At 38.2% G+C, this 23,000-nt stretch overlaps 1 protein-coding gene across 1 annotated transcript in view; it reads left to right on the top strand.

Annotated features, from left to right (window-relative positions):
• MIB1 (MIB E3 ubiquitin protein ligase 1) overlaps positions 1-20,862 on the top strand; it is a gene marked incomplete at its 5' end in the record, with an annotated part of 82,183 nt that extends 61,321 nt beyond the window's left edge. Inside the window, 9 exons of the mRNA XM_084280123.1 lie at positions 528-660; positions 1,042-1,128; positions 3,797-3,958; positions 9,660-9,841; positions 11,118-11,310; positions 12,255-12,333; positions 13,883-13,996; positions 15,126-15,226; positions 20,444-20,862. Coding sequence (XP_084136249.1) covers positions 528-660; positions 1,042-1,128; positions 3,797-3,958; positions 9,660-9,841; positions 11,118-11,310; positions 12,255-12,333; positions 13,883-13,996; positions 15,126-15,226; positions 20,444-20,584 — 1,192 coding nt within the window. The 3' untranslated portion in view covers positions 20,585-20,862. The remainder of the gene's footprint in view (positions 1-527; positions 661-1,041; positions 1,129-3,796; positions 3,959-9,659; positions 9,842-11,117; positions 11,311-12,254; positions 12,334-13,882; positions 13,997-15,125; positions 15,227-20,443) is intronic.
• Between the last annotated feature and the right edge of the window lie 2,138 nt (positions 20,863-23,000).

The raw sequence follows: 23,000 nt of genomic DNA, 5'->3' as shown, positions 1-23,000 counted from the left end.
TTCAGCATTATTTTGTCTGTACCTAAAAGTTTTTACTCCAGTTTTATCTCAGAAATTTAAAGTCTAAATTGATACAGCTCATAGCATCAATTTGTAAAGCAACAAATTTTAAAGAAACCCAATATAGTGGAATTTGCTTATTAAATAATTAAGTAAAAGCAGCTGTAAGGATTTTGAGAGAGAACAATTTTGTCTTCTGTGTTTCTGATTTTGTGTGAGTCATTTTTAAGGTATTTGTACTGCTAGGTAACATTCTTTTGAAAAACTGGGATTCCCACACTGTTTTGGGTATTGTGTGGCTTGCTTGTGTGCTGCATCTAGAAGGAGCTGAACATGGAAATTATGCTTTGGAACTGTTGGCATAGCTTTTCACCCACTTCCTCTTCTTGAAAACATACCAAAATTATTTTAGATACTACTACTGCTTTGTAGTTCTGAGAATGAATGTTGTTTTATACTGTTACCCCTCTGTCATTTAACATATACATTACACGTGTGTTTGTGCTACCTCTGCCTGTTTGTTGCAGTGCCATGCGTGTGTTGTTGTCCAAGTTACCACGGCCGTGGATTGTTGACGAGAAAAAAGATGATGGGTACACTGCCTTGCATTTGGCAGCTCTCAATAATCACGTGGAAGTGGCTGAACTTTTGGTGCATCAGGTAAGACTTTTCTCCAGAGGGTTTAAATGTCACACTTCAGTTCACCATCTGATGCGAAAATAGTTTGCCGCTTTACGCCTGCAATCGCAATGCAGAAGCAGCGGGGCAGGGAAGGGCACATGGTGAACTCTAAAGGTCAAACCCACCCTTGAGATTGTTACAATGGCCTAATGGTGCAGAGGGACTGAAAAAATTGATACGTAGTTTGATTCAGCAGATCAACATCTGTGCAGTGGATATTTAAAGTATGTAATCACTTCTGCCCTCAAATCTCCAAACTAGGAATGATTTTCAGGGTCGTATCCTGGGCCCTAACGGACTGCCTTGTCGGTGGATGAATTGCTGGGATGATAATGCTCTAATGCTTTGAATATCTCTCAGGGCAATGCCAACCTGGATATCCAGAATGTTAACCAGCAGACTGCTCTGCACCTTGCCGTTGAACGACAGCATACACAAATCGTTAGGGTAAGTACCTTATTTGCAGTAAGCCATGTGGTTAATGATACTTGACTCAAGCTGATTGTAGCTGTTAAGATGTAGGTACTTCATGAACCTTTAAAAAATTATTTAATGACATGTAGCCATTGAATGTTTGTATGATTAATTTGATCAATTCAGAAACCTGCCAACTTGCGTGGAAGGTCAGCCAGCAACATGAAGGACGTTTTAGGAATGCTAAATTTTTGTACGCACACATTATGGTTTCTTCTCTGTTGTTGCCAGTTCCAACATCCCTCCTTGTTGAGTGAGACTCTGTTCCTCTGGTACTTGTCTGAGTCTTGGAGTCCTGTAGTGGGACCTTCAGTTAGCATTTTTGATGCCTCTCCCTGTAGAAGTAACTATTCTTTTTGCAAACTGTAGCTAAGTGAAACGTCTTCTTAGAAGTTTAACTACTTTTAAGTCTTCTGTGTAACTTTGTTAGCTTGGGAGAGCTGTAACAGTAATAGAAGCACCTTACCAGTGAAAGTAATGCTATTTCTGGTTTTTTGCTCACAGAGTTGCAGAAGTTAATACTTCAGTTTAACAGAACTTACTCAATGGCAGAGGACATGAGTGTCTGGCACAGATTGCCCGTTCTGGCCTGTGTGCACTGTCCACATGGGACCTCTGTGACTTAGTGCTTGGATTGCTAGCACAGGCTGTTGTGGCTCAGAGGGAGCTCTCACTGCTGTGGGAGATGTTCCCTGTGAGTGATTACATCAAACTGGCCTTGGCCCTCCATGTAAAATTTTTTTTTTTAGTTACTCTTTGTAGAGAGTTATATTAAAAACTGTCTCTTATTCAGGACAACTGAGAATTGTCCCCCCTATGCAGACCCACATCTCCGATTCTGTTTAGCATTATTTTGCTTGCTACCAAAAGAATGGTTTCCTAGAGTCAGTGTCACTTGCATCCTGCAAGCTATTTGGCAACTCTGTTTGGTGAGCTCCTGTGTCCTTCTGGAACTGTCCTGATACCTGTGAATACAATACTCATGTAGGAGATGAGCAGGAAGGTGGGCATGTAGGAGAACTTGTATGTGTATTGGGCTGACATGCCTATATCTGAGAACAGTTAACTGAATGACCCCATAGAGTATCCATACTTCAGAGCTGGACTAACTTTGAGAAGTCCTAAAATAACTCATGCAGCCACGCAAAGAACATGTTGGCTCTGTATTTCAAAATTAATTCCTATTGGGTACCTTCCAGGGCTGGGTTGTACCCTCAGGCATCTGTGGAATAGTGGTCAAAGGTAACAGGATTCTTTTAAAAACCCTGCTGCCGTGACAAAGGCTGGTGGTTTGCTTTTCTTTAAAAAGAAAAACTTCTGCAAAGGCTTTGAGTTTCGTGATAGCCAAGGATTCCAGGTTGTTCTGAAAAGAGTTCTCTTAGAGGTTTTCTTCCAGGAGAAACTCTTAAGCAGTAAATAGCTAGTGGCAGATAGAAGATAAGAATATGGAAAGAAAAATTGAGCCTGAGTAAGTCCATTTAGAAGAGTGTGAGAAGTTTGAGGGAGACTGTTGTAATTATTAGCTGGTTTTCCTGGTTTCTCTTGTGGAAGAAAAGGTTGGGGAAAATGGTAAGCTGCAGTCAGTTGCAGGCAAGTGTTTCCAAAAATTAAGTTCTGAATTCCTTTTAAGCTATTTTACTTTTAGCCTTTTCTAGAGTCTGAGACTCTTTGGTTCCGAGAGGCTGAGATCCTTTCAGACACGCAGGTTCTGAAGAGGGAGATCTCCCTTGGAGTGTTGCTGTTTCAAGGCTCTGCCTTCTGTCTCTGCTGCCAACCTGGATTTTGCAGTGTAGCAAAAGCTCAAAACTAAAGTTAAAACCTCAGCTGCCATCTGCAGGTTTCTGAATGGTGACAGTGACAGGGCTTAATATTTAGGGACAACCGTTCCTTGTCAACATATGGTGATTATAATGGCATAATTAAGAAAGTTCTGGTGAATCTGGCTGTATGCAAAGGCAGGATGAACTGGAGGTCCTGGGCAGCCTTACGATTGCTTTCGTGCCATGTGATCTGGGACGTGTGCCTAAAATTAGCCTTAAAGACGAGTCTTGCAGTTCATTACTTTCCAAACTGTTCTGAGATAGGTTTATTCTTACTCAGCAGAATACATAAAAAACCACTTGCACTATTAAATACGAAGTATGTGCTTAACGACTCTGCTCATCGGATGATACTGTAAATTCAGTTGTGAAGTTTAGCATGGTTTGAAAGTGGTGGGGTTTTAGGGCATTGAAATAGAGTAGTAAAGACTATATCCGTAGCTGAAGTATTGCCCACTTGTTTCTGAGGTACTGCTGTAGTATATCACATTGTTTGTAGGCTGTCTTGTAAGAATTAAATGTTTTGGACAGTAGAAAGTATCCTCTTAAATTACATTTCTTGTAGCATTCCCTCAGAGTAGAGGCAAACATTCAGCTTCTGCTGAAATAAGCTACATATCTGAAAGAGGTATATATATATTTGAGTGCTGAGCTCAAAGCATGGAAAATAAATTTAAACAAACTGAATTGTGAATTATAATAAGATAAAACAATAACCCTTTTGGACCTCCTAGAACATGATAACCAATAGTTTTTCTGAAACTAGTTTGATTTTTGGGGTGTGTTTTTGCATTTTAAATTGGGTTCCTTCTCTTTTTCAGCTCTTAGTCCGTGCAGGTGCTAAGCTGGATATTCAGGATAAAGATGGGGATACCCCCTTGCATGAAGCTCTGAGGCACCACACCCTGTCACAGCTTCGCCAGCTCCAAGACATGCAAGATGTGGGCAAGGTAGATACTGCTTGGGAGCCATCAAAGAACACAGTAAATAAAATGCATTTATTTATTCCTTTTTTTCTTCTTTTTTTTTCTTCCCTGTACATTTGTCTGCTTATTTGTCTAGTTTGTCAAGTTCTGCACTGTTGAACTACTCTTTGGCAGCGTGTTAATGTAGATGTTATGCATTAGACTGCAGTGTAGACAGCAATATTGTTATATGTGACTTTTCACATGTAGTCATTGTCTTTGTTAAAGAAAAATATGGATTATTTAGTTAAAATATTTCTACAAATCTGTCTGCCACAGAGAACATGAATGGCTGCCAAAAAACTCAAAAGTAACTTTTTAGGGAAGAGAAATAAACAGGATTACAGTACAGAACAGGACTAAACTTTTTTCAGTATCTTGCATGTCTTTGTAGCTTTAATTGTCTAGCTGCTTCTCTAACCTTCTGAGGAGGCATTCTTAATCTTTGTCTGTTTACTATTATGGATCTTTCTGGCAGAGTTCATTTCAGAAATTTTGTTGTAGCAAAGAAATAGTCAAAAAAGCTCCAGGTAATAAAGGTCAAAATGTTATACTGGCAAAAGAAATGCTCACACCTAAAAAGCTACCTGAAGTCCATATGTAAAGATGAAATTTATAGTTTTGCTATAACGATTTGCTGTAAGCAATGAATTTTTTTTCTTTAAATATTAGAGATCCACAACAGAACAATGGGTCAAATTTGCTGAATTGTTAGTTATCAGTGTCTTCATTTTCCCCCATTTTAACCGTGGGTGGTGGTAAATTTTGTGCTTCATTCAAAAAAACCCCACCAGCTTTTTGACAAACCAGTGTTTTTCAAACTGGTTATTTAATCTGACAGAAATGCACTGGAATAGGCTTTGGAAATGGATTTAAAATATGACTGGCATATGTAAGAAAACACTTGTGTCCTTTTAAGCGAGAGGAAGAAAGCAATTAAAGCTCAGTTGTTTCTGTGATCTGAAATGAACTCTGTGAGAGGTGGCCAAACTACTTGGTATGCATGTATTTAATTGTGAAACAACTGAACAGGAGGTAAATGCTTTTTCTCCAATTGAGCATTTCATAAGTAGGTTTCTCTGTTTTGAGGTTTTTAATACAAGAAATGTGGCGAGGCTTTTTTCTACTGCCTTTTTAAATTTTAGTCTTGGGGAATTTTATGTTTTAAGAGTAAGTTTTTCTTCTACTTTTCTTTGATCTGTACCTTTGGTTTAAAAAAGTAATAATTACACAACTGGTTTATTTCTGTTAGAATCATAATACAAAAATAAGGGAAGGGAGAAGATACCACAACAAAAAAGAAAGAATGAAAAAAAAATCTCTATGACTTTATCACTCATTACATACAAATATTCTGATTTTTTTTTTAATCACAATTAACCAGTACCTCCTATTTTAGCTTGACCAAACTATTGGTTGTTTTTTTTTACACTTTGTTTAGCTGCAAGGAAAATTGTTGCCCAACTAACAGTTTTAAGAGGTGTTCCTCTGTACCCCCCCCCCCCATACCGAGTAGAGAGGTGGGTTATTACCTTCTCTTTCTTTTGTCCCCAGGCTAATCTTCAGTAGTGCCCAGGATTGAGACACACATGTTTGCACTGGCTGTATGAACTAATAGTTCAAATATCTCTTCAAAGTTGACATTTAAAGCAGAAGGGACATCAGCAAAATTAAGTTGAAAATCTGAAGTGGTATTTTGAAGAGATTATTTTGTAATCCATATGTCATCTTGTTCTTAGGAATTTCTCTTTTGATAATTTAGAGACCAATACTTGGTTTTAGTTTTATACTATTCACTGTAGTACTTGGTAAATGTTATCTGTGCTTCAGATTTGAAACTTTAAAAAAGAAAAAGAAGGCACAGGAGAGGTTGGGATGCTTACAAGTGCTGCAAGAGCTGAGACCTGTTTGCATGTATCTTCATGAAGGGGAAAAAATCCAAAGTGAGAAGGCAGAAAAAGCATAGCAGTAATTTTTAAATTGAACCAGCTGTCCAAACCCAGTCAGTGGTAAGATGAAAAACGCAACATTGATAAGTATGTATTAAATATTAAATATCAAGAGTAGATGTGTTCATGCTGGAAGTTACGATCATCATTCTGAAATTTTGACAGGGTGTTGATTTCTCAGAACTCGTTCTTCAGTGAAGAGGTGAGAATGGTGGTCTCTGGTTGTGCAGTGTCTGCAGCAGCAGTAGCTGTGGCTGAGGGCAGTTGATCAGCATTCAGCTCTGTAATTTAGTCACAAGGGGAAACTTTACCTTTTTCAAAAGAAGACAGAAACTCAGTGGTTTTTAAAAATACAGCTGTGGAATATTTGATACTACAAATAGGATTGCAAAAACTTACTGAGTTTAGTCACCTTTGACTGTTCCCTCTTCAATGTGCCAAAGCTGTGGTTTGACTATGAGAATGGTGTGAAAGCACCTCTGCTCAGGGAAGTGATACCTTAACACAAGTGTTGTTCCTGCATACCTGTAGGCACATTTGTCCTGTACCAGCTCCTGTGTTCTAGCTACGTGGCCACTGTAAAACTCACATTGGACTGAGTACACAATTCCCTTTGTTATAAACCTTGCCACATTTCTGCTTAGTTTGCTTGGAAGACCAGAGACTCCAGAAATGTCAGTGATTTTATAAGTGGTGTGGAGAATATGTACCCGTAGAGAAGAGGGGAAAACATGAATATTTTAATTTTATGTTGCAGCAGCACTAGGTGTGGTGAAATGTAAAAGATGGAGTCAAGCCTAAAATATACCAATAAACTCTACAGTTATCAGTAGATCAAACTATGTAGAAAATCATAAAATCATAGAATGGTCTGGGTTGGAAGGGACCCCAAGGATCACAGAGTTCCAACCTCCCTGCCACAGGCAGGGCCACCAATCTCAGGCCTGGATCTACACAAGGTTGCCCAGGGCCCCATCCAACCTGGCCTTGAACACCTCCAGGGACAGGGCATCCACCACCTCTCTGGGCAGCCTGTTCCAGCACCTCACCACTCTCTCTATAAAGAACTTCCCCCTAATATCTAGTATAAACCTTCCCTTCTTTAGCCTTAGTCCATTCCCCCTTGTCCTGCCATTATCTACCCTTTTAAATGTTATTTTGTGGAAAATAGTGCGAACAATACATGTACCCATCAATCTTAAATAAAGGTAATGTAAAAATATAGTAAGTTGTATATCTATAAACTAGGTTTTATCAGTAAACAGATTGAAAAGCAAGCCACCTTTGGCACAATATCATATATCCAAAAAAAGAAGACAGGGTCTGCACTGCGAAAATATGTGCAGGCATCTGAACCTTTAAAACTATCCAAGGACACGTTTGCTATTTGTCTTGCATAGAATTGCAAATACAGGTGGTGGATTATAGAGGATAAATAAAGTTAATAATTTAGGCTGCGAAACAGTAAGGCTTTCATTTTGTGAATGTGGTGACTTAAAATGGAATCTGTATTTTTTGATTAATTTATATTCATTTAAAGATGGGGAAAATGCATCAGATTCCTTTAGTTTGTGATAACAAATCTGATACATAAATCTTGGGTATTTTAGAACTCATTCTTGCACAGTTTAACTAACTTTGAAGTACTGTCCTGAAGATACCGACCTAATGAGCACTGTAGGGTGTTTCTTGGTTGTATAGTACTTTAACAAATGATGTTTGGGGTTTTTTCCAGTTTATTCCCAGCTGAATAAACTGAAAAAGAACACAAATTTAACTTGATGGATTTTAGATGCTTCTAATATTTGATGAATTTGATTGGACAGGAACTTCATTGAATTTTTTCCATTTGTTATTTTTGCTTTGAGAACAGTTAAAAATGTGAAACAATCTTTTTACTGAAATAGTGACATTCTGAATGTTAGCATTAAGATGGTATAATAACTAAAACAATTTCTGTTAGTTTTCCTGAGATATTTTTTGACCAATTATTTTTATTTAAAATGCACATAGTGAATAATCTTGATAGTATGCAAAACCCTACACACTTTTAGTATTGTCACAGTTCAGTGTGGCTGGGTGCTGGTAGAGAAGGGGAGGCTGCAGAGGTGGCTTTCACAAGAAGCAGCCAGAAGCTCTCTGCAGGCCCCAGAGAGTAAACATCATCTGACTCAAGGCCAGAGTTGCTGCTGACCAAGGTCGAGCCCATCAGCGATGGTCACAGCACCTTTGGGAGTCACATTTAGGAGAAAAAAAAAGGCAAGCAGCGGCATTTTTCCCCCAGAGAAGGGAGTGAGAAGTTGTAAGGAGCTGTGCAGACACCAAGGCCAGGGAGGAAGGAGGGGAGATGGGAAGAATGAGGTGCTCCGGGTGCTGGAGAGAGGGATATTCCCCTATGGCCTGTGGAGAAGACCATGGTGAAGCAGGCTGTCCCCCTCGCAGTCCATGGATAATGACAGGGAGCAGAGACCATCTACAGCTTGTGGAGAGACTGGCCCACACCACAGCAGGTTTGCAGGGGGTTTGTGACTCTGTGAGGGATCAGGCTGGAGCGGTCTGGGCCTGAAGATCGGCACCCTATGGAAGAGAGCTGTGCTGAGGCAATTGGTGAGGAGGTGACTCCCTGATAGAAAGGACTCAGGTTGGAGAAGTTCATGGAGGACTGTCTCCTGTGGGTGGGACCCCATGGTGCAGCAGAGGAAGGGGGTGTGAAATGTCCCCCCCCAGTTAAGAAGGAAAACAATGGGAGGAATTGACTGAAACCCCCCATTCCCTGTACAAACTGAAAATGGCATAGAAAGATGTACATCAGTCAAGTTGACCACTTAAACCACTTAATGGGAAAAAGATCCATACAGAATCCTGCCTCTATCCTGGAATTGAATCCTTGATAGTTCTGGAATTCAGCACACAAGCTCCTTGATCTGGAGCTGTCCCAGCTGTGCTAAAGCTTTTCCTCTGAAAATAGTATAGTGTGTTTGCTGAGGGAGTCTTAGTGGTGCTAGCAGTCTCATGTTATTTGTGGTCTGCGTTAAACTTAATGCGTTTTATCTGACCAAACCATACTAGAACCAGGTGTTGGAGCTAGTCCAGGATGCTCTGGCGTAGGTGAATCTTGTCCTTGCTGGGCTATGGCAGTGACCCTTTCCGACTTTTCTGTCGGCCCTGTGAATTGTGTCTAATGGTTACAGAAATGCAGTAATAGATGTAAAAGGTTGAAGGAGCATTACATGATGAGCACAGGAGGACAATAGGTGAGTTCAAATCTCTCCAGGCTGAGGTGGCAACTGAAATGAAGTCTTTCTCGGGCAGGGGCTTTACTCAGTAAACTAGAAGTAAATGTGCTCTGCTCAACTGTGTCTTCAGTCCAAGTGTGGTGGTGGTAGTGTTTTGTCTGAACTCAGCGATTTCAGCGTACTTCCAGTGTGTTCTGAATATACCCACTGGGACTTTGCCCTTTACAGTGCTTACATAGGGCAGCCATTTCCCAAGTGAGCGTAGGTGTGCAGACTGAGTGCTTCAACAGCTGAACTATTCCTTGCTGAATTTTAGCTCCTTAAAGGAAAGTTGAGTGTAACTGACTCAGAATTAAGCAACCATGCATTTTTTTTTCCTGTTTTAGTTCTAGAGATGCTTCCTTCAGTGTACAGACTTATCCATCTCTCTGTGTGTATGTGCATGTGCTCATATCAAGTAGTGTTCCTTTAGCCAGACTATTCCTAACTGTTTAGAGAATCTCTTGAGTTGCTTATGTATTTGTTTTCTTTCAGTTAATAATGGGACTTGGCACTCAGGGAGCAGAGAAGAAGAGTGCAGCATCTATTGCCTGCTTCCTGGCAGCCAACGGAGCTGACCTCAGCATTCGTAATAAGAAGGGTCAGTCTCCTCTCGACCTCTGCCCTGATCCTAGTCTTTGCAAAGCATTGGCCAAATGTCACAAAGAAAAAGTCAGGTTTGTATATATTCATAAAATACTCAGTTTCCAAACCTCTGCTCTCTGTAGGTTAACTTGCACTTAAAACACTGCGTCTTTATTAACAATAGTATTAAAATATACATGATTTTCTTGACTTTCAATTAATTCCTGATACAGTATATTGAATGCTATTTACAACTACATTAGTAGAAACTCACAGAAGTTTTACATGGCTTTTGTACATGTTTACAGGGGAGGGCGGAGAATGGAAAGGTGGCAGTGTGCGTGTGGGGGCTGGTAGAATTTCAAACTACCATAGAAGTTGGGGAAGGCACGATCACTGAAAGAATAACTAAGCATTGGGACAGGTTATCCAGGGAGGCTGTGAAATCTCAATCTGTCCAAGTTTTGAAAACTAGAATAGCCAAAGCCTGATATAATCTGGTGTGAATTTGGTGTTGACCCCACTTTATGCGGGTGACCCCCAAGTACCTGTTAACCAGAATGACTATGATTCTGTAAGAGGAGGAGGAGGTAGGTCTGATGTCTCAGAAGCACTTCTCTTGTGTTATGATTTCAGTGAAATGTTATGTTACCAAGTGCATGCAGTATGAGAAGTTTCAGCTTGCTAATTGGCCTAGTTGAATTCCCACCGTTGGCTTACACATTTCTCATTCTTAATTCCCGTATGGAAATCAAAAACATACTTTGAGAGCTTTACTAAGCAAGACTGCTGTTGTTGATGCTATCCTGCTTTGTGAGGTGCTTATTTCCTTCAAAATCTTTCTGTCTGTCTCTCTTGGCCTCATCCCTCTGGCTGCTCTTTCTCCCCCCCTTTTATGGGCTGGTGAGGGCTGTAGGAAGGAGCTGCTTGTGTTCAACATGCGCTCCCTCTGCTGGGTCAGCAGCGGTTTAGGACAGAGAGCCGAGGTGAATTCTCTGCAAGAGTTTGGGACGTCTTTTACAAGCTCGCAGTTTGCTAAGTATTGGAATTATATTCCAGGTTAAGGTGTTAAGATGTGTACTTCTGAATCTATAGGATATATCTCTATTAATAAAGTAAACTCTTAGGATGGGGTTTTTACAGTTGGAAGGTGCCCGTTTCTGTACAATGTCTGTCTTACCCGAGCGCGAGACCTCGCACTCTGGTGCCAGCTGTAGGGTTGGGGACGTGCAGCTCGGATTGCTTTCGGATGGTACGGTGGTGCCTGAATGTGTAGGAGTATACTGAGAAACAGCCAGTTGATGTGCATTTTAAATTAATCATTTAAAAATTCTTACAAGTAAGTCTGACTGGAAGATTTCTTTGTAGTGGTCAGGTTGGTTCCCGAAGTCCATCTATGATCAACAATGATTCTGATACCTTAGAAGAATGTATGGTGTGTTCAGACATGAAGAGAGATACTCTGTTTGGCCCATGTGGACACATTGCCACGTGCTCTCTGTGCTCGCCACGGGTGAAAAAATGCCTCATCTGTAAAGAACAAGTTCAGTCTAGGACAAAGGTAAGAACTCTATTGGTGAAAAAACCTGTAAACAAACATCTTTAAAGGTAAAAAGTTTATTCTCTTTCTTTTTTTAATGGAAGAGTAAAAAGAGAGGTCAGGGAAAGGTGGGGTATATTTTCAACAGTATTTTGCCTTACCAGGTGTCTCACTGGCTTTAATTTTGCTGTGTAATGATATTTTTTTTCCCAAGATTGTACTGTTCACTGTTCTGCTGTGCATATTTTCAAAATGCTAAAACACCCTGAGCTCCTGTTCTCTAGACTTTCTTTACAGTCAGTGAAAAGGTTTTGCCACTGGATGAATCAGAACAGCAAAGTAAGGGTTCTGCTTCCACTTGTCCAGCTAAAGAAGCTGATCTGTGGAAATTAGCTTTTCCACATGAAAGCTAACTTCTGTGGAAAACCTTCCTTTGACTTCTTTTGCTAAATTAGATTGAGCAAAATAGGTGTTCAGTATTCCTCCTATGGTCTTCTAGATAAAAACTTACAGTAATGTCTGCAAGGCTAAGAAGTGAATCAACCTGGACAACAGTTGTGTGAAGTCCGAGCCATGAATGGAGTGGGATGTGGTGTCTGTGGGGACACTATATATATAGATCATGATATTAAAGAGCTTGAAAAACCCTAATCTGAAATATTAAAGCTGATTACTATAAAAGTCTCTTATAAGCAAATTTAAGAGAAAAAAAAAAGATATACTCTTAGCGGCTTCTCTGTGCCTTATCAGTGTACAGGCATATAAACATTGCCCACAAATAGGTATTCTTAGAAGTCAGGGTGAGAACTCATTTAAATTATGTTTTGAGGTGCTGAATTAGTTAAAATAATACTAGCCAGAGGTTCCTGAAGTCTATATGCTTTGCAAAAGAGTGGGTAAAAGCAAATGAATGTAGAGAGCAGGAGATAAATTTTTCTCATATGCGTGTTTGTTGTTCTTTACAGATTGAAGAATGTGTAGTGTGTTCAGACAAAAAGGCAGCAGTGCTCTTCCAGCCCTGTGGCCACATGTGTGCTTGCGAGAGTAAGTAAACCTGACGGGAGGTTCTCTTCAAAGTAACCCTGAAAGGGAACACTTTTAATCAGATTGCTAAAACCTCATTAGTAACCTGGCTGCAAGTTCAATTTACTTGATATTCTGACTATCACACCAGACTTTTGGAGTTATTTAGCACACTGGTAATGAAATACTTGAAGGACAAACAGAAAATTTAAAAGAATTCAGGAAGTAAGTACTCTTCCATCTGAATTACTATGAGTAGGCTTGCTCAATTGTAGAAGCCTGTTCCATATTGTTAAACTTCTGAGGTCATTAGAATTAATTTTGCTGCTTTGTTGCAGGTTTTTTGGGCATTCAGATGAGCAAGTTGTGCTTTCAAATAATATTGTAAATATGTATTAAATATGCTTCATTACTGATCTACAGATTTGCACAGGGGTTATGATTTTTCTTAGAAGAGACATTATATACCTTTGCAAAGAACACCAGTTCTGGTTCACTCTGATCTCATGTAGTAAAAAAAGATGTGGGAGTTATCTGGTTTTTTTGTTAGTTTGTTTTGAGAATACAATGATGAGAATGCATCCATCACCTTGTCACCAGGCATTTTAGTGCTGTGTTGAAGGGTCATTTGCCTACAGAAGAGCAGTCCTTGTTACTGCAGATCTACATGAGATGGAAGATAATTGTTCCCATAAGTAACCACTTCCTTGGTCTCGCTAAAGAAGCCTGGTTTCTTCTTCTGTTCTAGCTGAGACACCTGACATTGAGTCACTGATTTTACAGTTATCCTAATCTGGCCTCTTTCACTGTCTGCAGTTGAAAAATGATGAGTGAACTTTTTTTTTTCATTAGTTACCCAGGAGGAGAAGAGCAAAAAGATTGATTGCTGTAGTGAGGGATTTCAGCAGTGAAATGCACATCACCAAGTCTAAACTATAACAAGGACAGCAAAAGGTTTAACAGATGTAGAGGATTTCTTTCCAGACTATTTTCTGGACATCTTGTTCAAGCAGGATGGAAGAGAGTCTTCAAATTTGTGCAGTTTATAGGACCCACTCTACTAACTTTCTGCATTTATGAGACATAAATATTTGCCTTTTGTAGAAGAATTGCAGCTTCCTTTCTAGGATTATATCAAAACACACAGGTTTATTCTTCTAAGGGTAAGGACCCACACCTGTTTGCCTCTGGAGTATTATGACAGTAAGTGACATCCTTTGTTCTAAAGGGAAAAGAATGTAGTGAAGATATTCTTGGAAGCTCTGGTCTCAAATGTGTGCGATTTTACTTTAATGTCTGCAATTCTCATGAAATAGGCATCCATCTGGAGGAAGACTCACTTTAAACATGTTTTAAAAAGATAAGCAGAATAGGTTTGCTTTGAATTCCAAACAAGACATTGTTTATAGGTGTGATTAGCAGAAAATTAGGTGGTGACCACAAGTAGTCATTCATACTGTGAGCATCTATTATGGCATTGCTGTATCGTTACAGCAAATGAGCAAGCTCATGGATAGAAGAAAAATGAAATGGCAGGATTCAGAGATAATTTATTTCTCTGTTCTCTCAGATTGTGCCAGCTTGATGAAGAAATGTGTGCAGTGTCGGGCAGTGGTTGAGCGAAGAGTGCCTTTCATAATGTGCTGCGGAGGGAAAGGTACAGAAGATACCACTGATGATATTTGTGAGTGATTCCAAAACCATACTCTTTAACATTCACCCACCAACTTCTTATCCTCATTCTTCAAAATGAAGTAAATCTTTCCTCTCCTTTTTAAACAAAAGTTCAATACAGTGTTAATCCATTCACTGTTTGTGCTACTTTCTGCATTGGTAGCCGCAGTTGAGGTGGTAACACCAGTGCTTCCATAATCTAGAGTAAAAGATGAAACATGTATGACTACTTGGCCACTTATAATCTCCAGCAGGAGCTGGAGATTGTCTGTAGTTGTGCAAATGAGAGCTTTTTATTATTTATTTTTACTTCTGCAACTCTCTGATAAAGGAATGGAAAATATTTTACGTCTAGGTACAAGCAACTTTCATGACAGATTGTTCAGTTTTCCATCTCCTGCTTTGATTAGTTTTGTAAGCTGCTTGTGACTTCCCTGAATAATTTCTATGAAATATTTATATTTACTTTTTGCATGTGTGTATGGGGTATGTAGTACGGGAATTGGAATATTAGGTTGTTCTTGTCATACTGTTCCTAAATACATAAATATAAGAATAATCCTTAAAATCAGGTTTTCAATGCTCAACCAGAAATTTCAAAGTTCTCATTTTGAAGTACTTCTCCATTTTTCTGTTTCTTACCGTAACATTACCTCCTGTATCAGTCAGATTCGGGAACATTAATCTGAGCTTGTTCAGATTTTGAGCAAACTACTTCAAAAACATTTGTGCAGTTTGGAATGCTGAATGGAGTTGGCTGTGTAGATACCAAGTCTTTACTGTGTGAAAGGATTTGGCTTTGTTTTTTTCATGTGAAAAAAAATCTACTGCAGGAAATTCACTGACAAATAAGATCTCGGAACAGTAAGGGACTACTGGGACTAGTAACATTAAAGGATGCCTTTTAAGCATTAATATTATTATTGAGGAAATATTTGTCAAAGAAGCTTTGTCACTAAACTCAAATTCTTTGAATTGAGCTGCAGTTATGTTGTAATGAACTTAATTAGATTATCAAATATGTTTGACTAACGTTATTTCTGATAATTGAAAAATTGTGGGTAGTACACTGGAAATAATTATTCCTGTTTCATTAGATTGATGTATAATTACAGTTACTTATTTTCTCTAAATTACAGCAAGTGGAAACATTCCAGTTTTGCAGAAAGACAAAGACAACACCAATGTAAATGCAGATGTACAGAAGCTGCAGCAACAGTTACAAGACATCAAAGAACAGGTAAAAGTGCTGGATAAAAATTGTATGGACCACTAAAATAATTGAAATAGCCAAGAAATCTTTTATTAAAGAAAAAAAAAAGGCATGTTGAAATGTTTCAGTTCTTAAACTTTAGCCAAATCACCAATATTTTGTGTGTGATGTAGTTTGTAAGTCTTCTATGTACAGGTGAAAAAGAAAATTTAAATGGCCAGTTTTGATAATCCATCTAATAGTCACAGCAACAGAGATGCTCTAAAAAAACAGTGGTGTGCCTGTATGTTCTCTGCTTGTTTAGCTGACCTGATTGTATAGGTACAGCAAAAGCAGTTTTCACAGAACAGTAACAATATACATCGATTCTCTTCACTATTGTGTATCTACCTGTCTTTACTTGTCCATTCATGCATTGCTTTTGAACAGTGGCTGGCTGGTAGTAGTTACCTGTTGTATGAAGGCTGTAGTTTATGTACTCTTCAAAAAAATTGCATGGTTTCAGATTTGAAATCATTGAAGGTACCGTACGTGTAACTCGAATATTTGGAATGTGAATTATAAGGTTTGTCCTTTGTAACTATGCACAGTGGTTGCAGGAGGAAATTTATGCAAATTGACTCTAGATTGTATTGATTAGTCATTGGTTAAGTTATATACAACTTAGAAACTTAATGAAAACCAAAAATTAATATTTCAGAGAACTGATGGCTACCCATTTAAATGTATTGCATCTCTAAATCTAGTCCCATCAGAAGTGCTCAAGTAGTTGACCCCATGCAGAACCTCCTGTGTTAAATTACCGAGTTGCTTCATTGTTTTTTCCATCTGAACAACTGAAAACTTGGTTTTGAGATGGTGGGGTTTTTTCGGCAGTAAAGGACTTGGGGTATTTGACTGTTGTATGGACTCCCTCTCTTAAAATTTCACATTATCAGGGTTCTTCTATTTATTTTTTTTTTTTACTTTCCTATGTGTGACACAGTTGGAAGAAATGGAGAAGTGTCCTTAATGTAGTTCTTGCTTTTTCCTCTTGTACGCTTGGAGCGGTCAGTAATAAGTCACTGATGGCAGCATCACATCTGGTGTTGGTAGTTATTGCTCTCAGATGATGGTATACATAAAAGCTAAGGCAAAAGTGTTCTAGTTGGCAGTTTCAGGCCCCCTGTCTCTAAATTATTTAAATTTGGGGGCTGATAAGCTGTCTAGTTTTAACCTGAGAGGCATGTCCGTGAAGAGCCGTTTCTGTCATACAGAGGCTTGGCCAGCACCCCAGTAACAGAAATTCAAATACCCAATTCAAAACAGATCCTGTGTAGCTTTGGTCTGTAAAAGAACACGCAGATTAAAAATTGTTGTTTGAAAATACATGCCTGTCTTGGTAACAGCTGGAGTCTCTAGATATCTCTGATGTCTGAAATCTACTGTTTGGCTTCTGTTTTAAACACTGGATGAAAAGAATATGGTTACATCTTTGGTGTTTAAAATGATATATGCAAAACATGCAGATAAATGCTCAAATGCAGTAATCTGTTTCCTTTAGACATATTTTTTCTTGTGCCTTTATTTTAGGAGTCTATAAAAGACTGGGGTTCTGTTTGTATGTACTAATATTCTTGTGTGTAGGGATGTGAAAGGAAAACTATGTTATGGTTTTTCTTCTTTATTCGATGTGATCTCAGGTTCGTTGTGGTTTTTATGATTTTTCCAAGGTGTTCTTTTATTCTTAGCAGTTCTGCCTTACCTTTGGGATTTGCTGGTCAGGAGCTTTCTAATACCAGAAAGTTACGCTGTCTTAGGGAAAGGGGAATAATTACCTATACAAGCAACTTTCTACTTGTATTTTCTGGTTTTCTTATTTGCAGTAGTAAGAAATATCTGATAATGGAATGCTTTGAGAATTTAAGTATACTCTCTTGCTTTGAAATACCCTTTTGTCCAATAGTTTATTTTAAATCAGTATAAAACTGAAGATTGTTCAGTGCCTCTCACTAGTAGGAGGTGGTTCTGGATGTTCTTATGTGCACTTTGGTTTGAGACTCCTTCATGGTTTCCTTAATGTCTTTTCTTCTAAGTCTTGTGACAGGGCAAGTTGGGTATCATATTTGTGAATAGCAAGTTGGATTTGATTAAAATTAGTCAGCTAATCTTTTAAATTTGTGCTTGAAATGATGTGCAGCATTCCACTGTAGTTTTGTATTCTTTTGATTTGTGCTTTAACAGCTCAGTCTTCATGTTACATTGATGTTTTTATACTTAAAATTAATTTGTTCTCTTTCAGCAGGTATAATCCTATGTTTCAACTCATACCTTCAATGATAATCTAATATGTTAGTGCAGCAAGCTTTTAAAACCATTTCTGGTGCCAAGCAGAAGTGATGCTGATGTCAACAGAATCTCCCACATCTGATGACCACACCATTCTTCAGGGATTCCCTGAATGTGAACCATTTTGACTGTAATTGCAATACCTTCACTCCATTTCATACATAATCACCATCATCTCTCTAATGTCTTGTGTATGTTCCTTCACCATACTTACATCACTTTCTTTCTCCTTAAAAATAAATTTATTTTGTCACTGTGCACCCGAATATTGTTGGGAAGGTTCTTAATGAGGAATTGAAATTTCAAGCAGTTTAAAACACCTTGGTAGTGGTAAAAAAATCTATTTGAATTGCAAACCCAGTTATACTTAAAGGTACAGTGAGCACTTTTCAGACTATTTTTGCTTATCCAGAGAAACAGTTCTTGCCTAGACCAGGTAAAGTGCCTTTTTGTACCATCTGTTTTCTTTTGGAAGATGGGAGTCAAATGATTCATGCAGATTAAAAAAAAAAAAGTAGTGTGCTTTAGTGCAGAGAGTGTTCTGATGGTACAGTAGAAACAAATAATGCTTACTTTCCACTCCTGTGGCACAGATTTGGTATAAGGCATGCAGTGAACTGTATACCACTGTAAAAGCACATATAAGCTGGTGCTTAAGTAATGAAGGTTCCTTGGAAGTTGGATGTAACTCGGTTATTTGGGTTGCACCCTGCTGGGAAACTGTTAAACTAATGGAGAGAATTCTTGTCAGAATAGGTTTGCAAGCAGGAGGTTTGGCTGTTCCCTCAGCTGAATTCTCCTACTGTATGAAATAACTTAAAAGTAGTGTCATAGTAAGAAATTAAACCGCTAATGCGTTCAAGATACTCTGCATTTCTATGAAGTAGGAGAAATTGGGTAAGGTGCTAGTAGTGCATGCAATTGCAGAAAAGGTCTTTACACTGAAAATGTTAGGATTTCTGTGCTTTGCTAAATTAAATAATCAAAATAACAGTGTTTGAACAGATTTTTTTTTAATTGTTGTTGTTCTTTAGTCCCTTGGTGGATTTCTTTTTTTTCAAATGATGGTGTGGCTTTTGCAGAGAAACAGACCCTTGTAACTTCAGTAATTCTGACATATTTAAGCACTAAAGCAAATAGTTAAGCAAAAAATATAGAATAAAGGCTATACTTTTTCTTCTGCAAAGTTAAGATTTGGGTTGGATTTGTCAGTCCTTTTTCAAAGGTTGCCATGTCAATGCTATCAAGTTATAGGTATTTCTCTGTATTCATTGGCAATAGCTGTTTCCTTGATGTTTGAAGACTGTAAGGTTACTGAAGGAAGAGTGCTCTAATTGCCCCGCTGGGATGTGAGGGTGATGACTTGACGGGAGTGGAAAAACAAGTGAGGCTGACAGGTAGTTGGTCATTTGCAAATCTTTAGTTTGACTGTGTTTTGTTATAGTACTGTGGGAATCCTGACAAAGCTGGAGCACGGTGTTCTGGGGAAGAGTGAAAGGAGTTCTTTAAACATAAATTGATGTAAGGTTTTATCTGGAAGTCAGCCATTCATGAAAGTCCACTATACTGGTATTCTGGAGATTAAAATAGGCCTTTGGCCAGTTTCCATGCCAGTTTGAACTTTGTATAAGTAGACTGATGGCGATTTTTTTTTTTTTTTAAATTTTTTTTTTTTTGGTCTTCAAGCTGTCTTCCCTAGGAAGTAATACCTATTGGTTCCATAGAAAGTATGCTTTAAGTTTCTACTGGATAGGGTTTCTGATTCTCTCTCATGAGATGAACAAACTGAAGCAAACTCACAATGATGAGTATGGAAACAAGTCACAGGTGCAAGGTGGTGATAAAATGAATTTGCATGTGAAATATGAGCCCTGTCAGTATTTCATGTTATACATAAGATCGACATTTTCAAGTGTTCGATATGAGTAGTGTGTCTCACATATGGGGAAACCTTAGATTTGATTTGTTGGGCTATAGAATGGTCTTAATATCATCTGTTGCAATATCTATTAATTTACTAACCTTTGATAAATTGTTATAAATTAAATCCTAATGTGGCTGCAATATGTTTATGGTGAAGGAACATGCTTTACCAAAACTTCAATTTCTGTATGTGACAAACGGTGAAGGACATTGTTCCTTAGTGGTTTGGTACAAATTGAACTTTGCCGTTGAACTTTAGGAGATCTTTTTTGGGCATTGGCTGTCACACTAATGTTCAGCAATTAAAACTGATTTTAAAAGTTTGCTGTGCTACTCTTGCGACTGAAGGTCACAGTTTTATTAAATTGTTCTTCATTTGAAACTTGAGATGTTCTTTTGGTTGAAGAATGTAGATAATTTCCATGAACAACACATGGAATTACCAGTATTGAATCTTGATGTGTAATATTGATTATGCACAATTTTTATTGCTTCTACATGTGTTCAGTGCTTGGTGTTAAAACGTAAGTATACGAATGGCTAGACAGCCTGAGAAGAAATTGGTAAATCATTACCCAAGCATTTCATGCACAAAGCAGTTTGTGTTGTGTTTCTTTCCTGGAGGATTAAGTGACAGGAAAGGGAATGTTGCAGAAAAATGTCTTAATGTTGCAAACTTGGGTAATGATACTGAAAATATGATGTCAACCTACCACTGGATAGCTTTACTTAAAGAGACCATGTTCGAGGAAAAAAGCTACATGGTTTTGTGTAGGAAGAGCCCACCTATTTTAAGGTATCGTGAAGTTAAAATGTGATTAGAAAAAGAAAAAAAAAAGTTTTCAGTTTAGTGGCTGGGTTATACTATACAATAATAATCTGCTGTGTTTAAGATGGCCTATTTATTGTTGACTTTCAATTATGTTTGTGTTGCATTCTTGATCCAGTATCACTGCTGCTATTGACTATGTAACCTGTCAAAATCTTTTACAGACCATGTGTCCTGTCTGTCTGGACCGTCTGAAGAACATGATCTTTCTTTGTGGCCATGGAACGTGTCAGCTCTGTGGAGACCGAATGAGTGAATGCCCTATATGCCGCAAGGCCATTGAACGAAGGATCCTTTTGTACTAAGTAGTGGAACCAGTGTCTCTGATTTAGCTTATGAAATAGTAAGGACATTTTGGTGATTCAAGTCTCTGAAAGTCTGAAAAGCGGTAAAGGGTTTTGATGAAAACATTTCTAATACTGTAGCACAGGTTCATCATATGGTAATTTGTTTAAAGACTGTGAACACACCAAATAAGAGCAGTATTTGAACAGTCAGCTTGTAGTGTTACTCTTAAAAAGCATTTAAGCCTGAAGCTAAGTTAAAGCAGTCTTTTTTTCACTTTCTTTCTATCTATCGTCTTCTTTCCCTTATAGTGTAAAGGGACAATCTTACTTTGTTTTCATTCATGTTTTTTAATGTATGTATTGGGTGTCAAGTGATGTAAAGGGTTTTTTATAATGTCAGTTAATAACAAATATAAATATTTAGGATTTTTTTTTTTGTTGATGCTTTTCTGGAGAATGGTCACATTTCCTGTGACACATACGATTCACAAAAATTTCTGTCTTTAAACATACAATAATGCAAAATCAATTCAAAGTATATACACAGTAGTAATAAATATACTATTCCCATAAGATAAGACCTCAAAATACAATATTTGGATAATTCTAATGTTATCATGCCCTTTGCTGCTGAGGATGGGTTGGGAAGGAAACAGTAAAAAGACAAATCTGGTTTAGAAATATTATGTTCCCAAAACTACACTTTAGTCTTAACAGTTCAAGCTAATTTAAATAGTGAGCTACTTAATTCTGCTAGCCACATAAAATTCCATTTTGTATGGAATTGCTTTTAACCTGACTGGAAAGGAGAACATTGGAGCAATGGGTCAGTCACCCATTTAAGGGGAGCAAATTTGATCAGTTGTAGAGGAATATGTATGTATATGTATGTATATATATACACACATACATATGCAGCCATTTAAAAATTATGGGCCTATGAATTAAGAAGAACTAGAGATTTTGCAAGATTTCCTTGCTTGAATTAGGTTTTTTGTCTCCAGGCAAACGTTGTCAACAGCCAAAGAGAAGATTTAATTGTGCTTGTTCATTGAAGTTGGGTGTTAATACCAGAACTTATCTGTGAGCATGAATGGGTAATACTGCAAATGAAGATATTGCTGTCAGAGCAGTGAATTTTATGAGTTGGAAGTTGTCTGAAGGGAGGTAGCTGACACTCAGGTGACATTAGGAGGTGTTCCTGACCCCAAAAGTGCCACTGGCAGGAACTGCAAGCTATTAATGTTTTGATAACAAGTACATCCTTCCATCTTTTTACATGGAAGAGAGTATGCTGATTTAAGGATCTCTTGTACCTAAAAGGAATGTGTGCTTACTCCTAAGTTATCTGGCAGTTTTCCAAGTGCATAGTTTATGTAGCCCTTTGCTGTTCTGCAGGCTTCATTTGTGCTCTTGCAGAGCAATAAAGAAATCCTTGCTGGAGTTGCTTAGGTGCCTTATTTGCAACTAAGATATTAATTTCTTGATTAATTTCCCATTCAATTCTCATTGTGCGTGTTAAATACATTGCAAAAGGCATAGTTGAGGGGTAGATTCAAATAAGGGTAAAGTGTTCATGTGCCTGAGCTGTGCAAATACTGGACAAAGTGTCAGAAGAATGTGACTAGTCATGAACTGTAAAGCTAGGTGAGATTTTAACCAGTAAGTTTTACAGGGACATATTGGCAAAACATGTGTAGAGTGGTTTTTAACAAAGCAAAGGGATGCAATACGTAGCCTTTCTATAGCCATCTTTAAACCTGGTCCAGAATTACAACTGTTCATTGTCCTTTTCAGTAATTCCTCACTGGACACACTGTCAAGCTGGAGCCAATATGACAGTTTGTTTTCTTTTGTACACTACCAGGCATCTGTTCTCACATAATCTGTGTATCCATCTTTTTGGCCAAATGAAATAGCCCTCCCTTTTCTTGCTTCTTGGGTCCCTATTCTAAAATTCCAAGATTTCAAGGGGCTTTTGAAAGTTTTTGATATAAGGCTGGGGTTTTTGGTTCACTGTTTCACTATCCTCACTTCAGCTCTGAGTGCACCTGATGTTCGCTGCGATTTTCATTTAGCCAATATGCGGGTCATTAAGTCTGACTTTTTTCTTAATTGCTTTGTTGTGTAGCAGTGGTTGACAGTTGAGCTTTCTACAGTAGGCTTCAGTTACCTGTCAGTCTTCCTATAAAGATAATTTTATAAAATCCCTTCTGAGGTTTATCCTGCAGGGCATCGGATCTGTACCTCGGTTTCCTCTGGCTCTGGTAGACATATTTTGAATATTGTGTCTAGTTATTCTTTAAGGGGACCTCTTCAAAACTGTTATAAGCACAAAGGCAGGGTGGGTTTCTTTTTGATAGTGCAGCTCAATACAGAAACCTCAGTATAGCAGTTGGCATTTTCCTAATTCTTTTTCACTGGAACAAGCCAA

Source organism: Gallinula chloropus (genome assembly GCF_964237585.1).
Source record: "Gallinula chloropus genome assembly, chromosome: 2".
Taxonomy (NCBI): Eukaryota; Metazoa; Chordata; class Aves; order Gruiformes; family Rallidae; genus Gallinula; species Gallinula chloropus.
This window is presented reverse-complemented; position numbering and strand designations above follow the sequence as displayed.